Here is a 14,220-nt window from a genome sequence, read left to right on the forward strand (position 1 = left end):
ACCATCTATTCGTTATTATTAAAAGTTTCTATATAGCGCCACCAACGTTATATTTTGGTTAGGTACACGTGAGTTTAAAACCAATGTGTCACTGACAAAAATAACTTGTTACATCATGGTTACATCAACACAAATGTGAGAAAGGACAGAGAAGAAAGAACAGTTTCTCAATAAATATTCTTGCAATGTCGTTACCTGCATTGTCCAGAGTTGTAGAGCTAGGTAGACTAACCACAGTCACCCGAAGCTGCCTAAAGTGTCGTGTAACAACTTTGACTTTGAGGTTAGTTTGTAAAAACATAAACTGTACTGTTAATTAAGTAATAAGTGTTAGTTAGTAACTGAAGTACTGTTGGTTGTTAAATTAAATCATTTCTGTTTTTATCTACCTCAGGGCTCAGCGACCATCTTGTCTTCTTGTCTTGTCTTGTTGTACTCACAACACGCTAAACCTTGCATTGCAGGATCATTTCCATGCGATGAAATCCCTCGCCTTCGGCTCAGGCCTTTATCACACGGCAACGACCCTGCTGCAGTGCTGGTTTTAAACGGCCGTTAAAAAAGAACTCGTCGCTACCCTTTTATTCCCTTATTTAAATTTTGTTTCCAATCTCCGCTAAACCTTTTTTCTTTCTTACAATGCTACAGGAGACTCACTACCAAGCCCCCAGTCAACATTTCTCAACCAAGCAGGACGAGATCATGGCTGACAAGGATATGTGGTCTTGGTACTTTCGGCAGTATGGTACTTTGTGCAATGCCAATAAGTAGCAAATTATCACATACAGCTTCAGTAAGCCTTCAGGTAAATGTTAAAGTATGTGTATGGCGACAACCATATAGGTGATTGTACGCGTCCCGATAAAGGTGCAGACAGTTTGTAACATTTGAATCATGTTATGTTTTGGACTTGTTCAAGGAATCAGGAGGTGAGCATCTGTAATAATAAACTATGCATTTATAAGGCCCACTTAACTGAAATCATTCAAAGGCACCGGTCTGGCAGAAGTTAAAGATTAAGTTAAAGTATTGTCAAGACGTTGGAAAGCAAGCATGAACAAAGTAAGTTTTAAGTTTCTGCTGGAAGAGAGTGATGTGCGTTTGTCTGAGCTGAGGTATTCCGGATGTGAATTCCAGGGTCAAGGTGCTATGTTGGAAAAGGCCCTGTCCCCAAAACTGGCCAGGCGAGTTTGAGGAACATGGAGCATAATACTGATAGATCTCAGCCCTGGTCTAGTTGTACAGGGTGTCAAGAGATTATGTACCCCCTGGTTGTGCCACTGCCCCTACCATTTGTGGACTGTGCGATATGTACTAACTATTCTGACTATTTAAGTTTTTTTTCTTCTCTTCACCCAAACAGGACCAATCTGAAGCGTTAAGTCATCAGTCACTGATTAAGAGTGCTGCAGCTATTACTGTGGATTCATCATGTGTGCTTTTAACACATGCCGCATTAGCGGCTATAGCACTACATAAGGAATACGCCAAGGTACAGTGAAGAAATCTTTTGGGTAGGGGTTTATTCGAATTAAAGATTTATGCATCCTTTTCAGACCTACCAAGTCTCAACCATCAGGCGTGAGAGTTATGCTCAAACATTTTGGAGTTAAAGACACTGGACACTATTGGTAATTGTCAAAGCCCAGTCTTCTCACTTGGTGTATCTTAACATATATGCATAAAATAAACCTGTGAAAATTTGAGCTCAATTGGTTGTCAAAGTTGTGAGAGAATAATGGAAGAAAACACGCCCTTGTAGCCCAAGTTGTGTGCTTTTGACTCGGATGCTTGATTTTGAGACCTCAAAATCAAATTCTGAGGTCTCGAAATTCCGTATTCCTGATATCCAGTAAGCTGACCAATGGTTGTTAATAGAGATGTACACACAGGAGTAAATCTGCTATTCAATCATTTTAGATTAATCTTGAACTTCAAGTAATTACTTGGATTTAACTCTGACTCATCGGTATAAAACATGGAATGGTAATAGTTAGAAGCATATGCAAAAACTGTCCAGAGAGGGCGCCAGCCAACATTTCAACTTGTGTATGACTTCAATATGAACTTTCTCTTTTTTTGGCGGGTTAATTTGCATTAAAGATTTAGGCCCTATGCATCCTTTTAGAAGCTTCCTTTGTGCAAGATTCAGGCTGATCTCATATCCAGCTTTTGTTGAATTTGCGAGGGGGTTGACTCTGAAGGTTTAACTTCTCGATTAATGTCTTCTTTCCTTTTGTTATTAATATCAAATGGAAAGTATTTACCACTCAGAGAGTGCATTTATCACCAACATTGTCACTGATTAATGTGTGCCCGTTACACAATAAAAAGGTTCACTTGCCATATTATTCTATATGAGCAATGTACTAATGACTAGCTGCTAACAAGTCTTGCTGGCTATCACAGAAAAATTCAAGGGCAAACTCTGTTATAGTTCATGAATGACTCTCTGCCAGGCAGAATAAGTCAATGTGGCTGGTCTACTAGTAGTACACTAACCACATTGACGTATTATTACTATGGATGTTTCTTCAGCTCTGGGGTGGATTTCACAAAGAGTTAAGATTAGTCGTATCTAGAGTTAGGACAAGTTACTCCTTCTACTAACTTAGGACTAGCCTCTATGTTTTGAATGACTGCTATGACTAGACATAATTGAGGGAAAAATCTTTGTGAAGTTGATCCCTGGTTTGATTTCCTGTGTAACCTGTGGCTTTGTACTTTCTTAGATGGTTAACCACTTGAAGCTTCTGCTCAAAGATCACGGTCAGTTTATTGGGGGTTCAGCCCAAGAAGATGTGTTTTGGCTGGAAATCATAGAGATGAGAGTCGGCATCGATGACAAGATGCTTGAAATTGAGGTACACTAAATCCTTAAGGACCATCCTATACTTAGACCTGGGGGTATCTTTCCCCCATTGTATTTCACCTTATTTGTAATGTATGCTTAAAATTTCTTTCCAAAGATGTTTTATATTTTTGTTGTTAACTGTATACATAAATATAGGCTATATAAACATTTTGATATTTTACCTGTTATTATGGTTTGGTCACGAAAAAATAAAAATAAATAAATAAATAAATAAATAAATAAATAAATAAATAAATAAATAAACACCTTTTTCAGTGGCGAAGCTATGATTTTTTTCCAGTGGGCAACTGTGCATTATGAGTTACCATTCTGCAGTTCTTGCTATCTCATATGCCCAATTTGTTTTCTCTAATTTTAGATCTTTGGTAGAGTTACTCAACAATATCAGGGCCCAATTTCATAGAGCTGCATGGACACTATTGGTAATTAGTCAAAATAATTATTAGCATAAAACCTTACTTGGTAACGAGTAATGGGGAGAGGTTGGTAGTATAAAACATTGTGAGAAACGGCTCCCTCTGAAGTGGAGTAGTTTTCGAGAAAGAAGTAATTTTTCACGAATTTGATTTCGAGACCTCAAGTTTAGAATTTGAGGTCCCGAAATCAAGCATCTGAAAGCACACAACTTCGTGTGACAAGGGTGTTTTTTATTTCATTCATATCTCGCAACTTCGACGACCAATTGAGCTTAAATTTTCACAGGTTTGTTATTTTATGCATATGTTGAGACAATTACCAATAGTGTCCACTGTCTTTAAGCAAAAAATTTGCTTAAGCACAAAAATAGCACGCTTATTTTACACATGTTACTGGCCAAAATTTCATGCCATATACATTGCTTGTGACTGGTATTTAGCTGTTGTTTACTTAGCATAACAATTGAGTGGAGTTTTGGCCGGTAATCTGATTTTACTAAGCAAGGATTTTTTTGCTTAAGCAAATTTTTTTGCTTAAGCAGCTCTATGAAATTGGGCCCAGAACTACTGAAAAATCGTAGGTCTTCTGAATTAGCAGATCAAGGGCCAACATTTTGAAATAGTGGTCGCGAAGGGCAGCTTTACAATCATGAAGCAAAAAGCCAGGTGGTTGCATCAAATTTGGACTCCAAAATTCATTTCTTGGCATTGATAACAAAAAACAATTTGAACATTTGTATTCATTGTATTTAACTTTATTGATCTTAGTGTAACGGAATCATTCATCTTGTATATTTGGTTTGCGGTAACACCATGTGTGTATCTACTTGCCAGGTAGAGTTGTTCTTAGGGAACTGTCTTGCTTTATTCTACTGCCGTGGAGTAGATAATCGGAGGTTCGGGAGACTTCTCAGTTCTGAAAAGAACTGTCCTGCTTTTTAACTATTACCAGGGCGGATGGTAAAAAATTAAAATGGACTACTACTAGCTTGCTCTAGTCATCGTCTCCTGACGATGACTAGAGCAAGCTAGTCGAAACGTTGAGACCAATTCAGAACTGACTCCGCGGCAGTACAGTTAATTACGATCCTATAAGCTAAAGTAGTAGTCCAGTCTAATTTCTATACCATCCGCCCTGGTAATAGTTAAAAAGCAGGACAGTTCTTTTCAGAACTGAGAAGTCTCCCGAACCTCCGATTATCTACTTCACGGCAGTAGAATAAAGCAAGACAGTTCCCTAAGAACAACTCTATCTGGCAAGTAGGTACACACATGGTGTTACCGCAAACCAAATATACATTGATACCTCACCATGCAATGCCTCAAATCCTATATCATTCATCTTGTTTTTGTCAACAGAAAATTAATGACATGTTGACGTCGGCCATCTTAGTTCTCGAACGAGCGGCAGAAGCTGCCTTCCAGGCAGGTAAATAAAAGAATATTTTAAAATGTTAATTATGTATTTATCGTCTACTAGGGCATCAGTCATAGGGCATCAGTCATGACTTCCTTAGTTTGGGAAAAACTGAATTAAAAAAGTGTAACTCTCAAAGAGACTGTGTTGGTCATAAGACCTGATACTTCTTGGAGGCAACGAAGGCGATTGCCTCTGTGCCCTCTGGCCATTGCCTTGGTGTCCTTGAAATGCTCCAGTAGAAATTTGCAATTTCCTCACATCCTAGCCTATTCAATAAAGACTTAATTGGTAAAGAGCACTAGAGAGCTGTTTATATTAAAAAATGTTGTTAGAATTGTTGTATGCATTTGTTTGTACATGTATGCACCAAGCGAGGATACTGGCCTTTGTCAGTAACCTGTCTTTAAGTGATTGATTATTTATTTTATGCACAGATGTCGAGCTTTCTGCTGTGACTGCTGGACAGCATCTTCAACTTGTTCAGTCTCAACTGGACATGGCAAGGAAACTCTCCCAAAAAGCTCAACAAGACTTGACCAATATTCAGGTTGAGAGTATAAAGCAGTCGGCAGGAGAAGGCGGAAGTGGGACTGCTGTTGAGGAGACAGCGAGTTGAAGCTGGAGAAAGTAAGAAGGTAGAAACGAGTTTCTGAATCGACCGACAAACCTTGAGGAAGGTAACTCTTGTAGGAATGTAGACATCTTATCACAACCCTTGAAATTGTCTTCTGTAATTGTTGATACGTCATGGAAGAAATAGAAACAAAAGTTGCTGATTTGGTGTCACTATTTTCCTTGTGAGATTCAGTATCAGCGAAGGTTGGGTTTTGTTTTGCACTTAAAAGTTTATTTTGAAATTGATAACTATACGACTATTTATCATCTACCAGCAACAATACTTGGTTCCAAATTGTTGTGTTTGCACTTGAGTAAAATTGTGTGTGAACTTGCTGATATTAGTATTCCAATCCTCCATCCTCCCTCCCACTCCAAGGGAGGATGTTGGCGGACTCGTCAATTGTGATATTTGTTTACATGTATTATTATTTGACGATTTATCATCTACCAGCAATACTACATTGTTCACTGACACGATTGAGGTTTTGATTTTGCATTTGTAACTTTATTTTGCAATTGATGATTATTCGACCAGCAACAATACTTCGTTCCAGATTATCGTGGTTGCATTGCATTTGAAGAAAATTGTTTCTGAACTTGCTGATATTTATTGTTTTCCAATCCGCCCCCTTCCCACTCAAATGGAGGATCTTGTTGTGTGAGGACTGTTTAAGTGTGATTACTTTGGAATGTGTTACTATTCAACTATTTGCAAAAAATAGTTGATGGCCTGACGTTTCGACCCTAGCAGAGTCTTTCTCGAAGGCTAAATGACAAAACAAAAAACATGAACAGGTAACCAAGTGAAACTAAGTGAAACATAAGCAGTGAAGTGGAAATACATGAATGGGGTTAGAAAGCATGCCTATAAAGAAAGGGGTAAACAACTAATAGGGGACAAAAAGGGGGGGGGGGGTTGAAGGGAAGGGACTGGCTTGACCACAAGAAGATGGAAACACAAAGGACAATATCAAGGGTGGGAAAAAAACTATTTATTACTGCATGTAACAATAATTTTTTCCCTACTGTTGTGATTGCATTTGAAGAAAATTGTTTCTAAACTTGCCGAATAATATATATGGTTTTCCAATCCTCCCCTCCCACTACAAGGGAGGAAGTTGGCGTTTGAGGACTCTTTAAGTTTCATTATTTTTTAAATGAATTATTATTTGACTATTTATCAACTACCAGCTACATTACTTTGTTCCAGATTGTTGTGATTATATTTTAAGACAATTTTTCGAACTTGCTGCTATTTATTGTTGTCCAATCCTTCCTCCCACTCCAAGGGAGGAAGTCAGAGTTTGAGGGATTGTAAGTGTAATTTACACTAGACTTGCTTACTGCTTAACTGCTTACTTAATTGGCGACCTGAAGGTTTGGACTTCTGAGATGGTCTTCCACACAGCTCTAGCATGCAGTTCTTCCTGTCCTGTCCAATTAAGTCTGTGTCTTCTGCTATGAGTTTGATGTAATCCTTTCTTTGGGGACCTTCAGTTTTCTCTCAATGTTTGGGCTGCCATAGAAGAACCTTAGCAGGCCTGTATGCTTCGTTTTTGAAAGGGCAGGGGCACCAAGGCATTTTCTCTTTTGTAAAGGGCGGAAATAGGAGGAACTTATAAATTCCTACTGGATCATTTCAAGGGCACCAAGGCAATGACCAGGGGGCATGGAGGCAATTTCCTGTGTTGTCTCCGTGAAGTATATCAGGCCTGCCTTAGAAACTGCTTCTTCTTCCCTTCTGGAACAGGGACCTGGAAGTTGCAGCCTTAATAGCCTCAAGCTATCAGAAATTTTCAAAACCACTTCACACTGGACTTAATTGATATTAGAGAGTGGAGTGGCACATTGTGACCCCTCCTGTGTTTTTGTTCAAAACATTGTAATGGGTGAGGCTTATCACCATGAAATGTTGTGGCTTTAATGTTTAGGGCCAGAATCATATTAACACATTCTGGTTTATGGTTTATTTAAAGACATTAAACAATTTGCGGTCCAATGACCGAATCGAATTTTAATTTACAATTAAAAAAACAACATTAAAAGCACACAAACAAAGGTTCAACAGACAAAAAATAAAAAAGGGAAACAATTTAAATCAAATATTCATCACAAAGGTGGCATGTGCATGGGCATCAAAATTGGACTTTAACATTTCAGTAAATTTTACTAAAAACAGCCTTGAGAAATATATAAAACTAAAGAGAGAGCTAGAGAGAGCGAGAGCCATAAACGCAAACATTAACTATGATAACTAAATAATGTTATTGTTACAATTAAAATTATTTCTTATCTCCATGAGACCAATGATTTTACGTTTTAGTGAACTGTTAGTTCTTTTTAAACTACCCTTTATACTGTGAATCTTTTGATCGTACTTATTATTATTATTATTTTTTTTTTATAGTTTGAAAGTGTGAAGTATCAGTCAACAATTTAGAATTCATTATGGGATTCAATAAACAATTTTAGACATATAGACCTACAGGTAATTAGGAATAGGACGAAATTGGTTACCAAAACTTGATAATAGTTTGGGGGTTTGTTTCAATTGTTTGGGAATTTTTTCTAAAACGTATAGTTTTGTCTAGGGTAGGAAGTTTCATGAAAATTGGCATTGGAAAATCAGGGGGGCACTAACCTAAAAGTTGATATTCGGTAATCCCGGATTTTTTTTTAAAGGAACCATTGTGCCCCAGCGGAACGTATGTTATTTTTAAATTTATTAAAAAAAATTTTTTGATTAAAGCTGTCATATTTTTTTTTTTATTGTAATAAATTTGGACACACAGAAGCTGTGTGTCAATCTGAGTTTAAGTATTGACTTGTGATGGAGTATATGAGTTAAAGTTGCGCCTGCATCACAGTGTGCAGTATTTAACAGATGCATAGGTACACAAAGTCTCCTGGTCACCATTTTTATGTTAAAGTTATTTTCACCGCAAGGGTGATTTTCACGCGAGGCACCTGTCTAAAGATACCAAAATTGAGCTTGAATCTGGTGTTTTTAATTCAAAGAAAGAGACCCCATCAGCGTGCATTTTAGCGGGCACAAACTCCTGCAGTTGAAAGGAACAATCTAGAACAAGTTCGAGTGCGCATGGTTAACTAAAAGTATACTGTTTCGGCTCGAACCCAAGCTGGGAACCAGCCGCAGGACAATCTCAAACTTGTTTTTCTAGAGATACGATGCTAGACAAACGCGGATAATTTGAATACATAGTATTTGTTGTCATAATTAATCAGGAATAATGTGTAAACAAAAATATTGAAATTTGGTTCAGAAAATTTACTCTTCTACTTTTTGGTTCGGGTAATTCACGCGGCTTTCGTTTTTTTGAAAAATGATCGGCAAAACGGCAAATGTTGATGATTTGAAACCGTTCTTCTTCATTCCTGGGAAAACTTTTTGGAGTCATTTTTTAGTCTGATTTGTTTCCCAAGAAGCCAAATGAAGCCGTTGTGTCCATTAAAGGCGTTTGTTCTGTAGTATCATGGTATCAGTAGATTCCATAAACGTGTACGCACGAGGTCGTTGACACTTTGGTGATCTTTTTTAAATGGTTTCTTTTCACCACATCTATCTAAAATATCATTACATCACTAAATTACATAAACTGTAAGCCAGTATGTCCCTTTAAGGGTTTTGGTAATTGTTCGTAACACAAAACACAATGTCCACAAATTTTAATTTCTGACACAGTTTGAAGATAATACTGGGGTGCTGTAGTTTTTGAGAAATGAGTAAAAACAATGTCACGAAAATAATTGTTAGGGCCCTGTAAGGTGTTTCCTTTCTCCATGCTGGAACAATTTTCCAGCTTATAAAACTTCCTGCAGGACACAGTTGCCTTTGATTTGAACGCATGACTTTTCCACAAGCCTGGGCTTTTCCGTTTTTGCCCCAATTTCCAATTCTCCTCGATATACTGTTCTTTGTATTTTGATTATCTGTTTGAACGGAAATGTCTTGAAAATGAAATGAGGAAAAATCTGTTGTCTGGCGTGCACGCATAGTGGAGAACAAAACAGACATAATAGGATTCGCATGGCGGGAACAAACCTTGACCCGTAGACGCCGTCGAGGTCAGGTCATGACCTCGACTGCAAACCGTGCAGCATTCCTACGAAAACCGCACACAGTTGGTCGAGTTTATTAGAAGTTTGGAAGTATAACTAAAGAGGGGTTTGTCATTGGGACAGGGCCTGGACTTGGTGCAAGGGGTCTCAGATGGCACACGGCAAAGTACGGAGTCCTTCGCAGGAGAGTGCTCGTGGGGGCCAGCGGAGCTCTTTCGAGTAGAGTTGGTTCTGAACAGAACCGGTAGTTCCGACTCGACGTTTCGATCAGTATGCTTTGATCGCCTTCATCAAGTTTATTTGATCCTTTTTGGCGCTATTTTGTATTAAGACACATCTTCGTCTTCAGTATGAGCAGATGGTGGGTTTACTTCGTCTGCTGTGTTTTGACCACGTTGGCTACGACTGTGGTGTTCGTAAATCAACGGATTGGTGCAATCGTGGGTAAGTTGACACTCTTGAACTTCCACAACATCGTTGTGTAGACTAATGTTGCAATGAAAATAGTTTCACAGTGAAACGGGAAGTATAGAGAGTTCGAAATTGGTCCATTGGTAAGTTAGGCCTAGAGCTTGTGATTTTTTCAATAGTGTTGAGCTGTTCCTGATGCGCCATTGTTGAAGTGGAAAAGTATTGTTTTGATGTGTATGCAAAGAAACTAGCAGGCTAATTACGTTTCACTGTTGTTGTTTTTGGGGGGGGATTTTAGAGTTCGGGGCTGCTTAATTATCCCAACAAGGAAACTCGACAAGTGTCTTTTTGAGATAATGGTGAACTCAAGATTGGCTAATTATTGTAATTACAATTAAGTTAATTAATTAATGACATTAACCGCTATAGCTTTGACGGGGAGCAAAACGTCGGTAGTATAGAGCATTTTCAGATTCATTTCTCTTCATAACAATGTGGTTATGGAAAAATATGAATCTGAGAAACGTTACTGTCAGATATACGATTGTGTTCCAATTACGGATTAATAATCATCATGCTCCAGTTTTTCGGCAATGTCTCAAAAACGCCATTCCACCTTTTTAAATGAAATGTTCACAGTTTAGTTATATACATATAAATGGGATTAAAACAACCGACTGGCTAAAAACACACACAAAAGAAGTATGTATAAATACGTTCCCTTTAATGAGTTTATCTGTCAAATGACATTTATAAGGCACTGGACACCTTTGGTAATTGTCAAACTGGGTGTCTCCCAACATAATATGCAAAATTAGAAAAATGGAAGACAAAAACACGTGTACTTGCAGATGCATAGAGGCACCAGGCCTGATGAAGTATTTCAATTTTTGAGAATATACCTCTGTCCCAAGAACTGCGTTACTTCAGGGAGTCGTTTCTCACAATTTGTTATACTATCAACAGCTCTTCGCTACTCGTTAGCAAGTAAGTTTTTATGCTATTGAGTAATTGCCAATGGTGTGCAGTGCCTTTGAGTGGCTTGTTTTTCCAACTCCTTTTGTTTTCTCCCACAGTGCCACTTTTCACAGAGTCACGTGTAAATGGAGCTGAACTTGAGGTAAGAGAGTATGAGTTTCCCGCAAAAAAATCAAATAAAAATAAAAAGAGGAGATTTTTTAGATGTTTGAGGAAAACTGTAATTTTTGTGTCTTTCAATTGCTGTATTTTTTTATATATTTTTTCAAACTTTTGTTATAACGGGATCACACGCAAAGACTTGTAAAAGTTCAAATGGTTAATGGTTTATTTATCGAAGACTATGGTTGGTTTGGAATGAAAAACTTTCAAAAACCAACTTAATGTTCAATGCAGTGGACACTATTGGTAATTACTCACAATAATTATTAGCATAAAACCTACTTGGTAACGAGTAAATGGGGAGAGGTTGATAGTATAAAACGTGAGAAACGGCTCCCTCTGAAGTGACGTAGTTTTCGAGTAAGAAGTAATTTTCCACGAATTTGATTTCGAGACCTCAAAATTAGATTTTGAGGTCTCGAAATCAAACATCTGAAAGCACACAACTTCGATTGACAAGGGTGTTTTTTCTTTCATTATTATCTCGCAACTTCGACGCCCAATTGAGCTCAAATTTTCACAGGTTTTTTATTTTATGCATAATTATGTTGAGATATACCAAGTGAGAAGACTGGTCTTTGACAATTACCAATAGTGTCCAGTGACTTTAAAATACAAACTCACACCTTTGCAAAGATGAACCGAATCTCTGACCATAATGTTACTAAAGCCCCCCATGGATCTGTTTCTTTCATTAGGACACGTGCAGAAACCGGTCTTGTAGGTGGGGAAAAGAGCAAGAATCGCGTAAAATCCAACTGCGGGACGCCTGTTCTGCCTTTCGGATGGAGACCGGCACCTACTATCCACCGTTAGTTTACCAGTACGATGCCCTCAACCAACCCAAAACACTCAACAATCTCTATGTGATTCCCTCTCATCGATTGATCTACTGCTCCATCCCGAAGGTGAGCTCCACTAGCTGGAAGCGTCTCTTCCTAAAAATTAGTAACATTTCAGACTCCATGGAGGCAATCGGGCAGGCTCAATCTCACGCCATAGCCAAGCAAAACTTCCGCACCCTTGCCTCGTACCCCGCCCACGAGGCACGGAAGCTCCTCGCAGCATACACTACGTTTTTCTTCGTGAGGGACCCGTTCGCCAGGCTGCTGTCGGCGTACCAGGACAAGTTTCAGAACGACTACCCGGCCAGTAAGGTATTCAGACGTACGTGGAGTGAAAAGATCACTCGATTCACCGCCCCATCGCCGGCTGTACTCGGCAAACGTCTGAGGACGCAGCGCAGAAATGACGGCACTCTGAACGTCACCTTCTCGCAGTTTGCAAGATTCGTCTCGCTGGGGGGTGATGATGCAAAAGCGCAGAAGAAACGCGGCAACGTCCACTGGATCCCCATGTACGCAATGTGTCAACCATGTCTCATAGACTATGACTATATCGGTCACTACGACTCTTTGCGGACAGACGCTGATTTTATACTAACATCAGCCGGGGTAGACCGGGCCTTAAGATTCCCAAACTTCACCACCAATCCAACGGGAAGTTCGAACCCCAGCACTCTGTTCCGTTACTACTCAACCCTAACGAAGTATGAAATCGAAGATGTGTACAAACACTTCTCTCTTGATTTCGTTTTGTTCAGCTTCGAAATACCGACCGTCATCAGTTATCTATTTGACAGGAAAAATGTATAGATGCAGTGCACGTAATCGACCGCCATATTTGATGAAAAACAGTGACAAGTGTGTAGACGATGTGACCTCTGACGTCACACGAAACTCATAACATGATTCGCGCGCATACCGCCGGGCAAAACCTTTGTGTTTTGGCAGCCAGCTAGAAAGTGTATGCAATCTTACCATGACTACGTGTCTTTTTGCCCGGCGAAACATGACGTATTTACAGTGTTTTTTCAACAGAGGGCGGTTTGAATGTGAACATGGGTCACATCGTCTATGCGCTGCGCACAACTCTCATCCGATGATAGTCTTTCACTTCTGCACGTTTCATCAAAGATGGTGGCCAATGGCGTCATGACCATTATTTATTGCACACTGAAAACATCATAATTTCCTTCATAAAACAAATTATATAAATATTTTGTGGAAAAAAAAATGGGTATAGGCCTACTGTCGTCGTGATCACACAAAAATAAAGCAGACGACACACGTTAGTTCTCGTGCATTATGTTTTTTTTTTCTTGCAATGAATCCACATGGGCCGCATGAAGCCGAATAGCTGGAGTGTTCGAATAAATACATCGCCATTTTGTTTATTGTGAAGCCAAAGCCTTGCGGAGCCGAAATGGGCTGTAACCATGGCAACGGGCTATATTTTGAATTGAACAGGCAATTTTGTTTGCCTGCACCCCAAGGCACTTCCACCTACAAAATATAAACAAAATTCATCTTTTGACCGTGAGCACATAATGTCGAATATTTACCCGAACTGACTCTTTTAAGCACACGAAGTAGCTAAGCACAACAAAACTTAATGCTTACCAGAAAAAATAAAGTCACCAACGAAACTACCACGTGACAAGTACAGTTTGTGACTGGTATCCTGCCCATTTCTGCTAACAGCAGACAATTGTTACGTAATATTTTCTGCGCAAGCAGCTCTATGAACTTGGGCACAGCTTTGATCATGACGACACGGCCCTTTAAAATTGTTATCAAATCGGAACAAAAGTCTCGAGGGAACATAGTTACAATATTTTACATGTTTTTGTTATATTTCATAATAACAAGGAAGACAATGCTTATTTGTATTAGCCTTGAATAGGGAAATTAAATATTATTGACTCATCTGCACAACGTTTTAAAATGGGTCAACATGGGGTTTTTTCAGGACACTCGTCACCGTTAATAACACAGAAAGAATAATGGGCCCATATTATAACAACTATTTAGCGTATACATTATACTTCCTTGTTTGCTTTAGATGTATCAATTTAATTTAATTTGATCTGGTTACGCCCTAGAGCCTATATCAGTAGGTGCGTTCGATTAGCTTCCCCGGGTCGACCCCGACCTGTGATTTTTCACAGAGCTCGGGAAAGTTTCTGATTACATGTAAAGCGCTTTTAGAGTTAACTTAATATTAGGTGCTATATAAATCGCGTTTAAATTGTTATTGTTATTGTTATTGTTATTGTTATTGTTATTGTTATTGTTATTGTTATTGTTATTGTTATTGTTATTGTTATTGTTATTGTTATTGTTATTGTTATTGTTATTGTTATTGTTATTGTTATTGTTATTGTTATTGTTATTGTTATTGTTATTGTTATTGTTATT

At 38.6% G+C, this 14,220-nt stretch overlaps 2 protein-coding genes across 5 annotated transcripts in view; both read left to right on the forward strand.

Annotated features, from left to right (window-relative positions):
* The window catches only part of LOC139939973 (diablo IAP-binding mitochondrial protein-like), a 79,952-nt gene extending 71,829 nt beyond the window's left edge, over nt 1-8,123 (forward strand). For 3 of the 4 annotated variants that reach the window (XM_071936147.1, XM_071936149.1, XM_071936148.1), the window contains 5 exons: nt 649-805; nt 1,364-1,492; nt 2,733-2,864; nt 4,651-4,720; nt 5,146-8,123. In XM_071936147.1, the coding sequence (XP_071792248.1) occupies nt 649-805; nt 1,364-1,492; nt 2,733-2,864; nt 4,651-4,720; nt 5,146-5,327 (670 nt within the window). In that variant the 3' untranslated portion in view covers nt 5,328-8,123. Of the gene's footprint in view, nt 1-106; nt 284-648; nt 806-1,363; nt 1,493-2,732; nt 2,865-4,650; nt 4,721-5,145 lie in introns of those variants that run through there. The other variant, XM_071936150.1, reaches the window with a different exon arrangement.
* A 1,049-nt stretch (nt 8,124-9,172) lies between these two features.
* On the forward strand, nt 9,173-14,159 carry LOC139939653 (carbohydrate sulfotransferase 10-like). The gene is made up of 3 exons (XM_071935702.1): nt 9,173-9,853; nt 10,897-10,940; nt 11,659-14,159. Exons 1-3 carry the CDS (start codon nt 9,760-9,762, stop codon nt 12,613-12,615), a joined length of 1,095 nt encoding a protein of 364 aa, XP_071791803.1. The 5' UTR covers nt 9,173-9,759; the 3' UTR covers nt 12,616-14,159.
* The last annotated feature ends 61 nt before the right edge of the window (nt 14,160-14,220 follow it).

The sequence above is a fragment of the Asterias amurensis genome, chromosome 7 (genome assembly GCF_032118995.1).
Source record: "Asterias amurensis chromosome 7, ASM3211899v1".
NCBI lineage: Eukaryota > Metazoa > Echinodermata > Asteroidea > Forcipulatida > Asteriidae > Asterias > Asterias amurensis.